Below are 20,851 nucleotides of genomic sequence, written 5' to 3'. Positions count from 1 at the left end.
GAGCTAAAAATGTATTAAATGAAGCCTGCCATATAATCACATTTCAGTGTGAAATTTTCCTAGGATTGCTGTAACTGAAAGACTAAATTAATTAGACAGCAGTAGTTTCCATGTATGTTTAGTCAGCTTCTCCAGTTTGTGTGGTCCTTTCACACAGTATTTTTTTTTTTTTTTTTTTTTTTAAATAGGGCATTATTGAAAACCCACAGACATGGGATAAGGATTCAGCGGCAAGTGTCGTACATGAAACTATCCTGAATAGTTTTTTTGCAAACTGACTTGGATTGTCTCTTTCTGCCAGGTATTTAGGAGGCGGCAAAGGAAAGGCTCTTACGGCTAGAGTGTTCTTAAAGGAATATTTTCCAGACAAGCCAAAATATGTCAAACTTGACTGGTTACAAAATATGTATCAAAACAAATTTTATTTCACAGCTTCTCAATCCCACAATTTCATCAAAAGATATTAGACAAATTACAAACAAGAGACTTTAATTTAATTTACCAAGACACAAAACTATAACAGCTTACATAAAATGTACAGGCTCCTATCAAGAATCTTTTTGTTGTGCTGAATCTAAGCAGCACCATATTTACATGTGATACATAATTAAACCACACCCCCATATGTAAGAGACCAGCATTTCTCTTTAAAGGAAAAAATGTTTTGTTTTTTATGAAAAAGTGCAACATCTCTCTTAGAATGTTATGTTGGGTCCCATTTTGGTTTAGACATTGATAATGTTGCAGTAATATTTTCTACCACACAGTGGCAGCTTTCCTATAACCAGATAAATATATCACAATAAGGCTTAACTGAATAGAACTCTAAGCCAATTTAGGGAAGAGAATGCTAACTCCTATAAAACATTACACACACACACACACACACACGTATGTACGTCACTGCCTTTGCCAAGAGGATCACTATTTCTGTACAGATAAGTCACAGAAAAAGGAACCCAACATACAAGTTGTAGATGGTTGGTTAAAATGACTATTTGGGATCAATAACCCATCTTCAGACTTGAAACAAGATTTCTATAGTGTTACAGAAGAGTTTTCTTCTATTTCTTATAGGAATTTACACAGTGAACACTATATAATAGACCATTCCCATGATACAATTTTGAGCCATAATATCTAGGACTTTAGCGCTCAGAGCTTTGGATGTGCACATGCAGAGGTTTAAAATGAGCACCTATTACGGTAAAGCCTTAAAACACGGCTCTGAAGAATACATGCTCTAGCTTAGAAAGGTGTCATTTTACATTTTGCTGGTAGAATAAAACCAGCTTGCCCATTTACACACTGACGCAACAACCTGCATCCTTATTCAGGCACAGCTTCCATTCCAATCCAATGTCTGAGGAAGGATTGCAGGATTAGACTTTAATGTTTACATTTCAGTCAGAGCATCTTTTCTCTGTTACATATTAGTTTAAAGCAATTTAACTCCTATAATTAAAAACAGGAGCACAAGTTGTCTGGGAGCATTAAATTTTTAGACATATTTACAGTAACATGACAAATGATATTACATTTTTTTGGACAAATACCCTGTGAAGTTTTACATTTACCACTTCCCCAAACACTTAAGTTCCATATTAAATTTGTCCATACTTAGATAAAGAAAAGGTATTGCCTGATTTGGAGAAATCTGTAGCAGATAGTGGACCATTATTAATTGAGTGCACTGTGTTATTTCTAAAAAAAAAAAAAAAAAGCTAAGTTGGCAAACCACAAGTGTTCGTCTAATACTTTAGTAAATTAGAACTTATAAAACCAGCACTAATTATTCAGTATAGAACATTAGCAAATAACTGAATTTTCTAACCTCTCTTCTGGAAAATAAATTCAACTGGCAAGTTGGATGTTCACTATCTTCCAATTTTAAAAGTTTGTAAAATTCTCCCAGATTAATAAATCATCATGCATGTTAAACTTTACAGAGAAGCAGCGTTATAAAATTCATGTCCTGCGCATTGACCAGAAGGTGCATATTTACTTGCACTAAAGTTGTTGTTAAATAGAAGCTACTAGGTTTAGGACTTGAGTGGTATTACTGCATTTAGATGTATAAAATCCCTTTCAAGTGCTGCTTAAGAGAAAGGCTCTACTAAGTTTGCTTCAATTTCACTGAAGTCAAACTGGCCGTAGATAAAATGTAGTTGAATAGCAAGACGCCAGTTTTATGTTTGTTCTTATTTAGTGGCCACAACAAACACACAAGGAGTTGAAATTTACAGTACTCCATGTATCAGAGACCAGGTAGCCTTTTTACCTCAGGAAGAGGTCTAGTATCTAAGTTAGTCACAAACAAAGAAATTTTGTATTATTTTTGTCCCTTGCAAACACACACACAAACACTTATTTGTATCATAATATTGCTTAGAAAAAAACCCAAGAGCGACTAACTGTATTACTAAAGGTACAACATGTTTCAGAACTGTTTAAACCAAATGTCTGGGCAACAGTGGAAGAAGTTATTTAACCTTTGCATAAACATCAGAGTGCTGCTGAACATTAACCTCTAACTAAATGGCTGATCAAACGTGCAACAAATGCCAGTTTCATGAGGGCCATCACAGTGGCACAATGCTTGGAAGAACTGAGTAAAAAGTAGCAATTTAACAACTGGACATACTTTGTTTCATTGGCTTAGTTTGGAAGCGATAACAGTACTGGCTTGAAACACTTGTGTACAAAGCAGAGAAAGATCACTCATGATAGACATGGTCATGTTTAAAAAGGTGCTTAGTTTCAGACTATAGTAAACAAATCAAAATTATAAATGATAATACGGTGATTCTCTCACATGTAAGTCAATTTCTTATCTCCAATTGAACAATGGACTACAAGCTGCTTTGCTGCAGCTAATGTGTTCAACAAGTGTGATATGTCACGATAGATTTCCGAACACAATCTTCCTTTCCTTTTTTAAAATAAAACCTTTATTCAGGTATTAATAGTTAAAGAAGTTGAACTAGAATAGTTTCAACTTGCTACCTATAGATCTATAGTACAAATCCCCTCTGTAATATTAGTGCAGATATACTGGAACTGTTTTCACTATATGCAAGGCAAATGCAGGTAAAGGATACATTGCTATTTAAATTCAGGATTCACTATTATGCAACATAAGTAACGTAAAAAGTACTGGTACCAGACCAGTCAGTTTTAGGCACATCTTTAAAAAAATAAAGTATGCATTTTATTAATGTAAAAATGCAAGAAAATTCTCAGATATTCTATTTGAAGTTTATGATTTTTTTGAATGGAAATGATGCTCCCTTTAGTTTCAAGGAAGAAAATAAAGGTTGAAACAATCTAAGAGAATAATAGTGTAGCATCCATTGTAGGGAAGAACTGACCATTTCCTAGTAAAACTGAAAAGGAAAATACAGAATAACCAGCAGCCACAAAGGCAGCTATTTTGTGAATCATTTGTGCTTTAATGTCCAAAGGAAAATAAAGTTCAAGACAACCCTTTCTGTACCATCTCCTGATACAGATTTGGTACCTGTATCGTTAATGTACATCTTGACTGTTTAAAAATCATGCTGCAGTCTTCAAACTAGCTGTAGGCATGATCTGATGCACACTGTGACATAGAAAAGGTCAGTGGCAAGTGTCAAATTCAGGAGCAAAGTGTTCAGTAATGCTGTTAATCCCCAGAGCCACTGGTGAGCAGCTGGAATGTAGCTTTGGTTAGGCTTGCTGTGTGAGACGCCTATAATGAGGTAAAACTTGGTTTTCAGGAAGATAGAGGACCAGCTCCAAAGCTACAAGCACGGTAAATTCAAATCCAATGAGATCTCGTCTGTTGAATCTGAATCTTTCTTCTAGTTTCTGCAATGGCATTTTTTGAGAGGGGAGTGGGGAGGGGGAAAAGAGAAGAGGAGAAAATCGGATCAGCAGGATAGCCACTAGATTGTCACAGATCATACCAGCATAAGAAAGAAAAGTAATCATGTTATGGTCTGAGCTGTACATACATACAGAATCAAATATGCAGTTGGCTTCCAAAACTAGAAACAGACCAATTTATGGGTTCAACTCTGGTAACTGGGAACCAAATTACCCAGTTTATGCAAACACACAGGTTTTTGCATGCTGAAAGGGACAAGTCCATAAGCTTTACAGGTGCTGTTTGGAGATCAAATAAAGACAAGCCATTCCCCGCCCAAAACAGGTGCCTGATTTTAGGATGGGAGCCTAAATTTGGATACTCATTTTTGAAAAAGTCTTGGTCTTAGCTCTTAAAATACAAGACCACAATCTTAATAAAAAGGCAGAGCTTATTTATGACAGTGTATGACATAATTCAAACTATACTTACATCAAGAAGGTGTTTAACTTCATGTTTCCTGAGATCACTGCTGATCTTGGCTGCAAGAAGCACACAAGCACCAGCACACAGTTTGCGGTTCTGTTTGTTGAGCTTGCCTTGGAGAACAAGCTTCTCGAAGTAAACATATGCCATTGACACAGTAACTGGCTCTAGATTGCACTCTTCACTCAGGTTCCGCATCTCTCTCTTTAAACTGTGTAGGGACAAAATACCTTTATCACATGAAATGGTTTCTAAAAGACATTAGAAACTCTGCAGCGTGAAGGAATCAAGGATTGGTAAAGGGACTGGAGCCCTGAATTTATGAATCTGTTCATATCTAATCCAGACTAGTTCTCAACAATGTTGTTACCATCTGAAGGCTGTTTGGACAGTGGACAGGCCTGCACAATGCAGAAACGACCCCCTTGATTGCTGGCATTAACTGGCACTTTCAGAGGCCAAGGAGACAACCTCCCGTCTCATGGAGATGGTCCCTCTATATCAGTTTTAAGGCAAATTAGCAGGGCAGTGTGGCAAGCTTGTGGTGCTATTGGTCATGCTGTATCTGTGAAAGATTTCTCTCTAAACATGCAAGAATAGGGAGTAGGAGCTATTGAGGAGAAGAGGGGAACAGGGCTTCAGGGCAGGGTGTCTGCATGCAAATACAATACTAGATTTTTCAAATTTAACATCCTCATCTGTAGTTCTCCACATCCAAGACACTATATATTAAATAAAAACTGATGTAATATCTCTGATTGTAAAGAGCTGCAGTGGTTGTACTAAGAAAATTAAGTCCCTAAGAAAATATTCAGTGTGTAAATGTAAGAATTAATAGCCAAACAGGAAATTGCCACCTTGACAGCTTCATGAAACAGATTAGGGCAGAGAAAATAAGAATTCAAGTCCCAATAAAACTCAGTTCCAAATTTTTTTAGTTAACTGAAAACTCTGTTAAAAGTTACTAAACTGATTTTCAGCAATTTTAAGTGGTGTCTGAATTTCCATAGGGCTCAATCCTGCCAATCCGCCATTCACGGGACTCCTATCGAAATTGATGCTAATGCATAGTCCCACTGAAGTGAATCGGATTAAAGCGCATAAGGGTTTGCAGAGTCAGGGCCTAAATTTGCTATTTACAGAAGACAGTCTTCCCACTGGGAAGTACAGCACTGTATCATCAAAACTACACCCCTATAAAGAGGGGCTACAGTACCCCTCCCTGAAGACAGAAGTTAATGTGTTCATAGGGTATTTCTAAAAATATCTGAAATTATATTTTGAATATCTGTATTTCTTATCACTGTTTCACTAAAAGCTACTATAACATATCACTAGTTCTCTTTAAAGATAATTGCCATGTTGTGACACAGAAAGGTGAAGTTGCCTAGATTTTTTCTTCGTTCTGCAGTTTTCTACAACAATCCAAAACAGGATAGTTTCTTGCTACTCAAATAGAAACAGATAGCCATGTGGTCCCAGATGGAGGCACAGACTGCTTATAGAAAAGATGGAGCACATTGTAGGCTCTGAAGTCCACTTATGTTTTGATCCACAGTTCGCAGAAGGATTGCTGAGTCAGTTGTAATTTGCTAACGTTATGTTAGTACTAAGTTAACAAGGAAGCAGTATTTGTCTGAAAATAACTACTTTTAGGTTGAATTATATGAGGACCATTCCCAGCATCTTAAGTATTTTTGTAATGACTGCCATCCCACAGCCAGCTTAACTTGTAATAAGAGATCATCAGTATTTAATCATATACACTATTAATAGAATTAATACTTAATTCCATACAAGTGTTAGAGGAAGCAGCTTGTACAAGAGGCTTAAAGGCCATTCACTCTCCCCTTTCTGTTCTAAAGTGCTTGTTTCTTACCTTCTAATTTTGCTCAGTGTTAGCTTGATGTGAGGAAACTTCTCTTTAAAAGTTTCATTCATGTCCTTTTTAAGGTCTGAGGGTTTCACATATTCTATTACTGTGGTCTGAAACACAAGAGGCAAATTTTCTATAACATTTGTGGTTTCACCTTCAACAATGCATTATAGGTGCCCTTCAAGCATACCCTCTGTTTGATACAAAGGCAAGACAGACACGTCTTTAATAATATTTTGCACTCGTATAGTGCACACCCAGTGCTTACACAATATTAAAAAAACCTCAGCAATTTGCAAGACAGAATTATCCCCATTTTACAGACTCAAACTGAAACTGGGAGGGTCAGCGACTTGCCCAGTAGATCAGGCTCCCTTTCTAGTATAAGCTTCTCAGAGCCTGACATACAGGCTTCATTAGCTACCCAACGCTTTACCTTCAACAAACAGAGGGCAGCGTGGGGACACTCCTGTGAAGCTGGAACTCAACTGTCAGTGACACCGCTCATCATGAGAAATTCCCCACTAAACTATCACGATAGAGTTGTGCCAGTGACCAGTATGGAATGTTAGACACTGTTGTAGATGCCTGTTACAGGCCACAAAGCCATCCATCTGCTATTAGTCTGTCCACCTCTTCAGAGCATTGTAAAGCTTGTGTATTTAAGAGCCAAGTATTATTTCATGGCCTATATAATGAGAGAGGAAAGAGTTCACTTCTTCCCCAAAGCATTCAGGGTCAATAAATATACGTGAGCAGGGCTATGTGGTCTCATGACAAAGAGGTGCCAGAGAATGAAGTCTGTGCAGGGTAAAGTAAGCCTTCTGGCCTTAAGAGTGGTAACCTGCCGTTACAAACATCAGCATTACATGTGATGCACATAAAGTTAGTGGAGCAGAGTAACTGCTAGACAACCAGTTGAAATAAGGCCATGTCAAGGGAAAGTTGTAGTAATCCCAATCTTACTGCGATGCTTTGAAAAAAATAAAGGAGCCAAAGTGTGGCAAAATGAAGAAATTCTAATTCTAAGACGTGGAGTAGACCATAGCTCCCAAATGACCCAACTACTGTCTTGTTGCTCTGAGTCAGTTTCTCTTGAGGGAAGTGGCAGAGAATCCTACAGCTCCAGCGGACAGCGTTCCTGGGAACAGACATCAAAAATCCTGAAATCAGTTCTCCCTTTTGTTGTTGGATCTACTCTTTGACCTTTATACTGTTTCTCTCTACATAACTAGCGTCCATTGTTTTGCAAGATTTCCATGCTCTAAGAGTGCCTTCTAATTTAATAAAATAGAGTTCACTCCTGGAACAAACGGTCAGGAAGACTAATTGCTTTAATGTGTTAAGCAAAGTAGCTGTGCGTAAACTAATCCCAGAGGCTCATAAAATTAACTTTTTGTAGCTGCTACTGATCAACGGTTATAGGTAACAGACAAAATGTTCTAAATGACTGATATCCAGTCATTTCCACACAGTTCTAATAGACAAGCTTTTGCTGTAACATCTTTAAAATGTGCCTTTGTCCATAATATTGTTTAGGAATAAATTAACTAATTTATGCATGACTGAACATACATTCCTTGCATATTCACTGCAATAGAGTCTATGCTTAACTGGGTCATCACCATCCAATCTCAAACAGAAGTTTAATCTTCCTGAGGACAGAAGATCCTTAGCGCTCTCTGGTAATCTATTACCAATGTAGTGTTTGGCACTGCTCTCTAACTCAGTAGTGCTCAAGTTCAATGCACAACTATGCCTATTTATAGCTTTCCCAATAGGTACTCAAACAGGGCATATTTTATCCAAGGTAGTTCTTTACTGACACTGAGCATCCATGCGCTGAGTACGTATGCACAGAGAGCCTAACAGCTGCTCAGTTAAAATATACCAATTTTTTACCATGTAAGATGCAAAGATGAGGACACGCTTGTGTTTCCCACAGGGCCACTGAGGATCATCCAGGAGATTTGGATTATACTCGGACGACTCACCAGCTTCGTTTACTGGAAGAATGGGAGAAGTAAATACAAAATGAGTTGTAAGATAAACAAAAAAATTAGCTTTAAAGAAAGATTCCTGATGCATTTCTTAAGATTAGAGGCAATCTGCAAATGGGAGGAGAAAATTCATTTAACTACACTATTCAATGCCCCAAATTCTTGGGTCTGCAAACTCAAAAGCTGCAGGTCACCTACTCATGCTCCAGGAGACACTACAGTACATAATATTCTGACCACAAAGACAGTACTTGTAAGGCGGTGACAACAGGAGACAAAAGGCAAGTGCTTTTCTTTTTTTTTAATAGGTTTGCAATTTATTTTTTTGCTGCTTAAAAGTAATGCATTGTATGTGGCATACAGCTGTGAAAAAGCATATAGGATCTACCATGAACCAAGAACTCATCCATAATGCAGACTGAAAAGGAGGATGAGGCACTCACACATTGTTTATAAACATTACGATACCTCATGATCTGAATCGAAAAATACTCAGTCCATAGATATTACAAGGGTTCTAGTGAGAAGAATGAGGAGTGAGAAGACAACCTTATCACCAACTGTCCAAGTCAAAGATTTCAGTGGGATCAGGATCTCTTTTTGCACCTCCCATATTCTGGCTTTAACCAGGGACCTGGCATTTAGCGCAGTCTTGGAGTTGCTTTTTGTTGTACTGTCTTGCAACAACCTCTTAGTGGCTATTACACCAGATGAGCATAGCTGGAGTGCACAATACTCTGGCCACACCCTTTCCCCCTACTTATGCTAGGGCAGAGGCGTGGTAGAAACAGAAGAGAAAAAGAACTCTGCACTATCTAGGAACATGTTACACCACGATTATTCTGCAAAGGCCACTTCCAGAGTGGCATAAAGGGGCTGGAGCACAGGAAAGAATCTGGCTCCATCTCTACATTTAGAAAGAAGGTGAACAGTTGTGTGGGGTAGAGGAGTCAGCTGGATGTTTTCATCATTAGTCCTTACACTGCTGAGTTAAAAGGATGCAGTTATTTTTGCCTACTGGCATTCTGTTGCACCTGGTGTTCTATTGTCATGCTACTTATGCTCCACTGAAGTCAGCAGACTGTCCGAGAACACCTCAGGTACATTAGCAACACAGCAGGTTCCTTCTACCTGGAACATTCAAGCAGCAGAGGTAAAGGCCTGAAAGAAAGTTCCTTTTATAAAAAATGTTATTTATGGGTGTTGCGTAAGGATGCCAGAAATGGCACAGCATTGGAGATTCTAGTTTAGTGGCGGGTGAGAGTAAAGTGGTTACATATGTTGGCCAGAGATACAAAAGTCTATTTTATGTTCTCCCGTTAGAATATTGCTTTCAAGTGTGATTATAATCTGAAAAATGACTAAAAATGATATCCATATCATTCCATATTTATATCTTTCCATGGTTCCAAATGTGCTCTTTTAGCAAGCAGAAAGATGAACACTTCAATAGCCAGTCATGCAGCCTTAAATCTGGATCTGAAAGTTCAGCTGAGTTCTTGTCAGCTCATGCATTACCACACGATAAAAGATTCCGCACTTAGAATCACTCATGCATGAGGCACAACAGAACCCAACTCACTTTCAGAAAGATGTATTGACTCTACAGTATGAACAAGAAGAACACATTTGTTTTGTAAAGCATGTACAGGTAGCAGATCTGTTGAATTAGCTGTGTCACTTTTACACAGTTGCCTTTTTACCACTGAAGCACTGTAAGGTATATTGGTTTCTGGTTTGAACAGCAAGAGCTGGTGGGTTGGGGTGTTTGTTTAATTGCTGAGAAAGGGACACTGGAAACATCTTCTGCAAGTAAGATGTCACTTAAATATCAGCGTTGAATAATTTAAATGCTGCTACTTTAGGGAATCTGATACTCCGGTAATTTGTTTCTCTATTTTGAGCAAAACTGTGACTAGATCTCTTATTCTGTAAGCGTGCAGAAGTTTATTCCCCTCCCTACCTCTGGCACGACCAAAACTTGCACATGTCAAAATTGCAAAAGCACCTCCTCACGGATGGCAGAGACAAAATGAACTTGTTTATACTCTTAAAAAATAAAATCTTTTGGGCAGTCAGTTGGACACATGAAGTCTATGGTATTTAGTCTGAATTTAAGAAAATCACTTATCAGTGTTCCTTTAGGTTAGGCCTTGTCACAATACTGGAAGGGCAGGGAGAGTTCTTTCTTACATTTCCATGTGTTCCAAGTGTTCAAGTAATTCTTCAAAAGAGTTGAGGGGGCGGGGGGGGAAGAAACCTATCTTTTACAAAGCCTAGTGTTGTCTCTCCTGATAGGAAATGTAACTAAACTGATTACTCAGAAACAGGTAATAAAATAGCAATTCCAAAGATCAGTGCTGTTCTGTTGTGCAGCCCTTTATCTCCCCTGAGCTTTTCACTCCTTTTTGCTTAGCTATCTCTAGTCTACTCATTTGATCCTTTCACTGGTCTGTGGCCACAGCTTTAGGGAATGGCCTCCTGAAGAATTCTCAACTTTATCAAATCCTTCCTAAAAGTGCTTTTTGCTGACAGCCTTCAGTTCCTATTGTAATCTAGCCTTGTTCCAGGCAAATGTATTCCTGCCATTTTATAGCATCTTACAAGGAAAAAGGGTATTGCAGTTCTCCTTGCATGCAAACAGTGCAAAGCCATATGGAGTTTTTACCTATTTCTGTTCCTGATGGTATTGTTTTAGCTGTTACAGTTTTATGTCTTGACCCTATAAGACTCCGTGAAGCACTGAATCGACATGGAGGAACAGCACCATGATTATCAATTTTGCGGCCAACAAGGGCATTGGTTGGATACAAGAACTTTGCATAGGACACAACCTAAATAAAGACAACATGCGTTAGTAATTATAGGAGAGGCTGTGAATTACCTCTATATTTAGGCTAACACTTTCCATTCTAAAAAAAATGCTTGGAACTGTTTTTGAGTAGCTTCCATTGTTTGCAGCAGGCCTTGGGAAATTCAACAGGGAGAAAGCCAGGGGCCAGAAAAGTGTTATTTCTTTGTCCCATTAAATTTCATTTAGGTTTGGCACAAATATAAACTGTTGAAGAGTCACTATTTCTCTTCCAACACTTGCACTGTCAGCTGAATTTTGGCAGCATGCCAAATAACTGAACATGAATATTCTAATCTGAGGCTGGGCCCATATCTGCATCAAAGCAGCAGCATCAGTACACTGCTCTGGGAACCCTAGGAGAAGACATCTTCTCTGTCACTGGGGAGAATGAACTGCACAGGGGCCTCCCCACCAGTCTCACCAGACCCAGCATGACGCTTGTGGCCCATCAGTGCCACACGGGGAAGGTAGCTCTTCTCCACCTCCCGGGACACCTCTTATGAAAAGGATCTCGAAGTGCTTTATACACAATAATTAAGCTTCAGCACCTCTGGTGGGATGGACAAGTAAGGCAGGTCACTTAATGTCTACGCCTCATGGTCATATAGTGACAGAGCAGGGAACACCACTTTGAGACCCACCAATCCTCAATTCTCTATTCCACCCGCAGCTCCATTCATTAGCATGGTGGGCTCTACAACAAAAAAAATATTTCCTTACCTTGCCATCAGCTCCAAGCTCCACTCCTTCCAATCCAAGAACCATCTCTGAAGAGACTGAAACACCACCAGAAGGATGTCGCTGTTTCTGCCCTTCCATTTTTAGATCACTGTAAATGAAGACGGATACTGAAGTGTACTACAAGAAACTGCATTACAAGTCTAATTTCCTCTACAGTAAACACTAGACATGCCATAGCACCGACTTTACCACCACTGGAAAAAATTCCACTCTGTCTTCCCATTCCCCCTTTCAAGCAAGCATTAATTTTTAAATACCCTACTCAAAATGTAAGAGATTCACATAACTAGAGAACAATCTAACAGGACAGAAACTGGTTATTTTTAATTCAACTCAGTATTATTATGCTTACTATCATTTAAACTGAGCCATATGTAATCTTTCTTCACAAGTGTACAACCCATACTGCACTAACAAATGTACAAGTTTTGGGTAGCAAACCCAAGCAGCAAATATGTTTTACATTACTAATTTCCCTCCACTATCAGCTTACTTTTCAGTTGCAGTTTACTGACTTGAGCCCTCAGTCATAAAGAACACACTGACCGTAAATAGAGATTTCTAGCAGAACTCTACTTTAATAACAATATTCTACTTTGCCACCTACTACAGTCTAAAAAAAAAAAGTTACTGTATTTTGGTCAAACCATCATCGTCTGACAAAGAAAAGCTGAAAGAAGTGGTACGCTAGTAGCCAGCTATAGAATCCAACTCTTTCAAGTGACCTTGCTGCTTTCCCATCAAGTGAGAGAAACGTTTCCCATTGCCTATTTTTGTAGAAAGTATGTTTGCATACAATACAATTTCCACCACTAAACATCCGTTTCCTTCTTCCATAAGTTATGCACAGGACACAAGTGACAACACAATTGTTTTAGCAAAAGGTGGATTAAAAGTAAATACAATACTTTCTGTAGACTGTGTATGTCAAATGTCCACAGAGCTAACTCAAAGTTCACAAGAGATTCCTACATGGATTTTCCTCTAGTTCTCATCACTTATTATTCCTCATGTGAGTATTTGCAACTGTATTGTGTACATTTTGAACACATTATTACATTTCCAAAATACATTGCATATAGTTTGCCATAAATGGATAGTTTTCAGTTCTTGGCAGTAGGCAAAGTCACAGTGGCATTCAGCATTTAATGTTATTTTCAGGGCTTAAGATCTTTTTCTAAAAAAAAAGAGCATCTTGAAGTATTAATTTTTATGGCTGAGTTACAAATCCCTGAAAACGAGTCAGGAAAGATAGCAGCTGCCTTTACCTCTAGTGGTACATCAGCTCTAAGGGCAAAATAATGAACAGTATGACCAAAATATTTTTTTTAAAAAAAAGCTAATAGAGCACTGAGCACTACCGCAAACCTTCGAAGAGAACCAACTGCAAACAGTGCAATAAGGCAGGCCAGGATGACCAACCCAATGGAGTTATCCAGTTTCTCTTATCAGGACTGGCAAGTTTCCATTTCCTTTAACTTAATAAAGGACTGAAACTTCCCAACTCAAGTTTTTGCTTTTGGTGATAGCTGGCCAAGGGGGTAGCAAATGCTCTTATCACATTATATAAAGGAAAAAAACCATTAAAAAAAAAAAAACCACTGAAAGCCCAAACAAAAGCACAATTGGTGACAAATACCTAGTGCACTCCATCTTTCCCAATTATTTTTTTTTGGCCAAGAAAAGTAAACTCAAGACTCCTGGCTTCAATCTTTTACTATTACTATTAGAGTGGCAGCAAAAGGTGGAAGGAGAGGTAGTTTGACTTTTTGTTTTGAATAAAAAGATTCAAATATTGTGTAAAACCCCTAAAAGTGTAGCATAACTGGTTACCTTGGGGGAAAAAAAAAGTTTCTGTCCTAACACCACCACCCTTATTCATAATGTCAGGTTTTTGCGGCAAGCAAGATGTCTTAGGCCTTGATATTGCAAACATTTAGGCACTTGCTAACCCTGCACACATGAGTAGTCTCATCATAGAATGGTTTCACATACATGAAGTTAAGCATGTGCGTAAGTGTCTCCAGGAACAGGGCCCCATTTCCCTTTTAAATTCCAAAGCATACACTTCATAAGAACATAACAAGAACATAAGAATGGCCATACTGGGTCAGACCAATGGTCCATCTAGCCCAGTATCCTGTCTTCAAACAGAGCCTGGTGACATGCTTCAGAAGGAATGAACAGAACAGGGCAACTTATTTTTTATCCTGTCATCCAGTTCCAGCTTCTAGCAGTCAGAAGTCTAGGAACACCCATAGTACAGGGTTGCATTCCTGACCATCTTGGCTAATAGCCATTGATGGATCTTTTCTCTATGAACTTATCTAATTATTTTTTGAACCCAGCTATACTTCTGGCCTTCAGAACATTCCCTGGCAATGAATTCCACAGGTTGACTGTGTGTTCTGTGAAGAAATATTTCCTTCTGTTTGTTTTAAACCTGCTGCCTATTAATTTCACTGTGTGACCCTTGTTCAGGTATTATGTGAAGGGGTAAATAACACTTTCTTATTCACTTTCTCCACACCATTCTTGATTTCACTGACCTCTATCTTCCCCCCACTTATTTGTCTCTTTCCCCAGCTGAATGGTCTCAGTCTTTTTAATCTCTCCTCACATGGAAGTAGTTCCATACCCCTAATCATTTTGTTGCCCTTCTCTGTACTTTTTTCCAGTTCTAATATATCTTTTTTGAGATGGGACAAACGGAACTCCATGTAGTATTAGCCATGTGGGTGTGCAATGGATCTATATAGTGGCAGTTTGATTGTTTCTGTCTTATCTGTCCCTTTTCTAATGGGTCCTTACATTGTTTGGTTTTTGGACTGCTGCTACACACTGAGCGGATGTTTTCAGAGAACTATACATGATGACTCAAGATCTTTCTTGAGTGGTAGCAGCTAATTTAGACCCCATCATTTTGTATGCATAGGTGTGATGATGTTTTCCAATGTGCACTACTTTAGATTTATCAATACTGAATTTCATCTGCCATTTTGTTGCCCCGTCACCCAGTTTTGTGAGATCCCTTTGTAACTCTTTGCAGTCAGCTTTGGACTTACCTATCTTGAATACTTTTTTTATCACCTATAAACTTTGCTATCTCTCGGTTTACTACTTTTTCCAGATCATTTATGAATATGTTGAACAGCACTAGTCCCTGTATAAATCCTTGGGGGACTCTGCTAGTTACCTCTCCACTGTGAAAACTGACAGTTTATTCCTAACCTTTGTTTCCTATCTTTTAACCAGTTACTGATCCATGAGAGGACACTCCCCCTTATCCCATAACTTCTTACTTTGCTCGAGAGCCTTTGGTGAGGGACCTTGTCAAAGGCTTTCTGAAAGTCCATGTACACTATATCCACTGGATTGTCTGTTGACACCCTCAAATAATTCTAATAGATTGGCGAGGCATGATTTCCCTATACAAAACCAGTGCTGACTCTTCCCCAACACATCATGTTCATCTCTGTGTCTGATAATTCGGTTCTTTAATTTCAACCAGTTTGCCTGATACTGAAGTTTGGCTCACCAGCCCGTAATTGCTACGACTGCGTTTTGACCCTTTTAAAAAACACAAGTAGTTCTGCAATTTCGTATCTGAATTCCTTCAAAACTCTTGGTGAATACATTCTGGTCCTGGTGAATTATTACTGTTTAATATATCAATTTATTCCAAGACCTCCTCTACTGATACCTCAGTCTGGGACAGCTCCTGAGATCTGTCACCTAAAAAGAATGGCTCAAGTGTGGGAGTCTCCCTCACATTCTCTGCAGTGAAGATTGACACAAAGAATTCATTTGGCTTTTCTGCAACAGTCTTGTCTTACTTGAGTGCTCCTTTAGCAGCCTGATCATCCAGTGGCCCCAGTGATTGCTTGGCAGGCTTCCTGCTTCTGATGTACTGAAAACTTTTGCTGTTACTTTGTGTGTCTTTCTCTAGTTGCTCTTCAAATTCCTTTTGGTTTGCCTAATTATACTTTTACACTTGACTACCATGCATGGGCTTCTGGCTGATGAAGAGGGTGGGGGGAATTTTACTGACTCTCTATGGGAAGCCTGGTTGAATATTTTAATTGACATTGAATCAATTTGATTTTTATATTTTACTACTCAATGAGTGCACTGCTATTTTGTGCATGCCTTAAGTCTGATAAGCACATTTAAAATATACCCTGAAATAAAAGAAAATGCATACTAAAATGTGCTATGGTACATTACAGCTACATTCACTTATGAGGCTACCTCATTTAATAAATTAGGCTGTTGTATATGGTAACTGACTGGACACTTCAGAGCAGTGCAGATATGTCAAGTTAAAAGTAGAGACTCACCTGATTCGTAAGCTCTCCCCATATGGCAGGATAGAAAAAGCCACACATAAGGTTCGTTTAGCACAGATTAATACTATCCTGAAAGCAGACAAGAAAAGATTAAAGTGAGAACTGAAACAAAAGTTTTCTGCAGCTATAAAACATCAGCCTTGCTAGCAACCCTGTAGTTTCCTATGAAGTGTGCACATACAAAGATTTTTCTTAAATGGCTTCTCTAAAGAACCTAGGATGGTTGTGGAGTTTATACTAAAGAAAGCAACACAAAACCAGAGGGCATTCATATAAGGCTGAGGCCCCACAGGATCAAGGTGTGTAAAGTTCTCAGGAGAGCCAAGAGTGACTCCCATCTTGCAAAAACAACAAGGAGTCCGGTGGCACCTTAAAGACTAACAGATTTATTTGAGCATAAGCTTCCGTGGGTACACACCCTACTTCTTCAGATGTTGCATCTGAAGAAGTGGGGTTTTTACCCACGAAAGCTTATGCTCAAATAAATCTGTTACGGTCTTTAAGGTGCCACCAGACACTTTGTTGTTTTTGTGGATACAGATTAACACAGCTACCCCCTGATACCTGTTCCCATCTTGCAGCTGCTCAGAGTGTTTAGCAGCATGAGTCAGCCACTGTACACGGACTTTTAAAATAGGAAGTTAATTTTGTAAACAATATTTGTAGTCATGCATGCTGAGGTAGTGGTTGCAAGCCTATACTTCAGAACCTATGCTGAGCACCTGCTGTTGTCAGGAAACAATCCATCCTCACATAAAGCATCACACAACAGGCCTTCCTCCCACCCCTGTCAGCCATTAGACATTAATTAAGTAATAGCCAACATGGATTTGTTGAGAACAAATCATGCCAAACCAACCTAATTTCCTCCTTTGACTGGGTTACTGGCCTAGTGGAAGGGAGGAAAGCAGTATGTGAGATATCTCTTGATTTTAATAAGGCCCGCAGTACCACATGACATGCTCTTAAGTCAATTAGGGAAATGTGGTCTAGATGAAATAACTATAAAGTGGGTGCATGACTGGTTAAAAGACCATACTCAAAGAGTCGTTATCAATGGTTCACTGTTGAACTGGTGGGATGTACATAGTGGGGTCCTGCAGGGGTCTGTCTTGGGCCCGGTAATATTCGATATTTTCATGAATGATTTGGATAATGGAGTGGAGGGTATGCTTATAAAATGGGTGGATGACATAGCACTGGATGAGGCTGTAAGCACTTTGGAGGACAAGAATAGAATTCAGGATGGCCTTGACAAATTAGAGAATTGGTACAAAATCAACAGAATTAAATAAAGAATATTACACTTAGGAAGGAAAAAATAATCAAATGTATAGATACAAAGTGGGAAATAAATGGCTAGGTGGAAGTGCTGCTAAAAAGGATCAGGGAGGTATAGTGGATCACAAACTGAATGAGTAAACAGTGTGATGCACTTGTATGAAAGACTAATATTCTGGGGTGTATTAACAGGAGTGTTGTATGTACTACACAGGTGGATATTTTTCCCACTCTGTTTGGCACTGGTGAGGCCTCAGCAGGAGTACGGTGTCCAGTTTGGGCACCACACTGGAAGAAAGATGGGGACAAACTGAAGAGAGTCCATAGGAGAACAACAAAAATGCTCAAAAGGTTTAGAGAAAAGCTGACCTAAAAAACTGGTATGTTTAGTTTTGAGAAAAGATGGCTGATGGGGGACTTAACCACAGCCTTTCAATGTGTTAAGATCTGTTATAAAGAGGACGATGATAAATTGTCCTTTATGTCCCCTAAAGGTATGACAAGAAGTAAAATGGCTTAATTTGCAGCAAGGGAGATTTAGATTAGATATTAGAATTTTTTTTTCTAACTCTAAGGATAGTTAAGCACAGAAATAGGCTTCCAAGGGAGGTTGTGGAATCCCTGTCATTAGAGGTTTTTAAGATGAGGGTTGGACAAAACATTTGTAAGGGTTGGTATAGGTATACTTGGTCCTGCCTCTGTGCAGGGGGCTGGACTAGATGACCTCTTGAGGTCCCTTCCAACTCTACATTTCTATGGTTCTATTGATAGGGGATACTTGGCTCCTACATAAATCACTTTTCCACCCCCCAGTTCTCATAGAGCTTTACAAGAAGTGGGTACAGATCATCATCTTCATTTTACTGCCCAGGAACCTCGGACACAGAGAGGTTACGTGACTTGCACAAGCTCATACAACAAACTGATGAAACAGCCAGGAGCACAACTCAGGTCTCCAGACTTCCATTCCATTCCCTACCCCCTGGAGCATACAGCCTCTCTAATTAGCTGGAGCTAAGGACTACAGTCTAGTATTAAATCTATTAAACAGAAGTAAATAGAACCGTTGAGTTTACTCAAATTTCACAAATAAGAACGATCAGATTGTTTTTTGCATTCATTCTCTCCACTTCAAGAGCTGAAGTCACTAAGCTCTTTTCCGATCCAAACAATTCCCAAGTGTCACATTGCTCAACTATCTGAGGGTCCATGTTGGCTTTTACCCTCACATATCTTAGCAGTCAAACTTGTACGGGTACATTTTACACTTAGAAATAGATGTATATAAAATTTTATAAAAATCTTATTCCCCCGTCCAGTATATTTTAGATGATACTGCAGTGTCCAAGAACCAAATCTTTGGATAAACCAGCCTATTTCCTCGACTCCAACATTCCTGTGTGTTAAGCTGTAATTATTTGTGACCCAAATCTGCCAACCTTACTCATGTAAACTGGTGCTTATTCACATATATAGCCCAGCTGAACTCCGAAAGACTACTCACATGAGTTAAGTCCTACTTCATGCAAATAAGGGTGTCAGAGTCAGACCCCAAGTGAATATAAAACATTACCTGCTATTCTTTGTATCATATTGTCTCATATTCTTGATGAAGTGCATCTTCTTCAAGCTTTTGTGTCTTGGAGATCCAGACGTGTGCTTGGTTCTGCAATTAAAAAGAGTTATAAAGTGATCTAAAACAAAGATGTAGATGTTATGATCAGATGGCGGCACTAGCATGCAGGACCTCAGATATTCAGCTTTGAGGAGGGTGGAGGGAGGAGAGGACTTGCATGCAACGAGTTAAGATTAATGCTGCTTTTGAAAAAGTACCTTCGTACACTGGCACATTCCACTATGTCTTCTAAAAATTCTAGAGAGCAGCGCTGGGAGATAAAACGCCTTCTGTAAAAATGTACAACACCATGAAGAGTGAACAATATTAGTTCATGGCCTTTGAGATAGGAAACTGCAACAGAGAGCTATGAAGTCTTAAGATATTGTACTTCTCACAAAAGATAGCTGAAATATTCAAACCTCAGCATCTTTAAACTTCTGAAGAGGCCAAGAAACGTACAGTTCCCAAAGCAACCAGTTTATACTGAGTAAGGGGTTCATCTTTTTAACAAGTTGGTTCTCTTAACAAAGGTGTCATTTGACTAATCAAAATACTTAATATATTCTGTAGAACAGAAAAGCCTGCCTGCAAGTTACCACTCTTCCGGAATCTTTGCAATACAAAGTTTAAAAGACCCAATGAGAGGTGTGGGAAAATCCCTTACCTGGGGTGGGAGGGGGAAAATAAAATTTATCTCATAGCTTGTGTGCTTTTCCTCAATTCAGCAAATAGGACTAGTTACTTTCCCTGTGATATGAGTTTAGATAAACTAAAAAAGCCTTCTTAAACAACAGGTCTGGCTCAATAAAAGCAACAGAAGTACTTTAAGAAAACTATAGAAAGGGCTATTAAAGAGGAAGCTTGGGGTACTTCATGCCCATGTAAAATTCTAAAATGGAAACATGGGGGAAAAAAATCCACAAGAAACTGAGATGGTGTAATGTTAATGGTGTATCACATTAACATGGGGAAAATGGACCTTGCCCAGAGGAATAGATTCCTATTGTCAAACGCTTAGATAATTCATTAACCAGTGAAAATGAAAACGTGATCAAAGATTTTGAAGCTATATACTCCATAAGAATGATGTGTTCAGACCCAAATGGCATTAAGAAGCCACCTCCAAGTAATAGTACTTCACTGTAACTATTAATATTCTACATCTTCTCCCTCTGTCTTAGTAGCCATAAACACCCCATGTACACAGATATTTGAGTTTTTCCTTCTGTTCTTCTTGAGAAGGTGTCCGTTAATTCTGTAATATGCACGGTCAGAACTGGATTAATTATATCAAGAGAAGCCAGTTTAGAGACTGTACTAGACAAGTAAGGGGACACTGGTTTAAAAAAAGTTTGGTAAGATTTTAAAGACAGAAAGACAACGGAGTTTCTTTAAAGTATAAGCAAATATCCCTACATCCCAGGGGAAACAAAATGACAGCAGTGTTTACGTTAAGAACTATGAGAAACAGCAACTGGTTTTCTTCTATCAAGACTAATTCTGTAATTGGACATACAGAAGCTAGATATTCTCTTGCACAGCTGGCTCTTACTGACTAAGTATTTTCAGTTAGTCTACTTTTAGGAATTCCATCAAGCACTTAAAAAATAAGCAGCTACACACGTTGGTAAATAAACCAGAAAAAAAAAAAAAGACTAAAGGTCAAAATTGAAAGACAGGAAAAACCCCAAAAAACCCAACAAAACAAAAAAAAACTACGTCAGCCTGCATTATTATTTGGGTGCCTGAACAGATGTATAGATAAGGCCAGAAGGGACTACCGTGGTCATCTAGTCTGA

General features: G+C 38.7%; 1 protein-coding gene across 2 annotated transcripts in view; it reads right to left on the bottom strand.

The window, feature by feature from the left end:
* Positions 1 to 403: 403 nt before the first annotated feature.
* The window catches only part of CABLES2 (Cdk5 and Abl enzyme substrate 2), a 42,516-nt gene continuing 22,068 nt past the window's right edge, over positions 404 to 20,851 (bottom strand). The window contains exons 2-10 of one of the 2 annotated variants that reach the window (XM_073309123.1): positions 19,268 to 19,339; positions 19,008 to 19,100; positions 16,145 to 16,222; positions 11,784 to 11,892; positions 10,878 to 11,043; positions 8,112 to 8,215; positions 6,213 to 6,319; positions 4,340 to 4,544; positions 404 to 3,849 (exon numbers count right to left, since the gene is read on the bottom strand). In XM_073309123.1, coding sequence (XP_073165224.1) covers positions 3,709 to 3,849; positions 4,340 to 4,544; positions 6,213 to 6,319; positions 8,112 to 8,215; positions 10,878 to 11,043; positions 11,784 to 11,892; positions 16,145 to 16,222; positions 19,008 to 19,100; positions 19,268 to 19,339 — 1,075 coding nt within the window. In that variant the 3' untranslated portion in view covers positions 404 to 3,708. The remainder of the gene's footprint in view (positions 3,850 to 4,339; positions 4,545 to 6,212; positions 6,320 to 8,111; positions 8,216 to 10,877; positions 11,044 to 11,783; positions 11,893 to 16,144; positions 16,223 to 19,007; positions 19,101 to 19,267; positions 19,340 to 20,851) is intronic. The other variant, XM_073309125.1, reaches the window with a different exon arrangement.

The sequence above is a fragment of the Lepidochelys kempii genome, chromosome 13, assembly GCF_965140285.1.
Source record: "Lepidochelys kempii isolate rLepKem1 chromosome 13, rLepKem1.hap1, whole genome shotgun sequence".
Classification (NCBI taxonomy): Eukaryota; Metazoa; Chordata; order Testudines; family Cheloniidae; genus Lepidochelys; species Lepidochelys kempii.
This window is presented reverse-complemented; position numbering and strand designations above follow the sequence as displayed.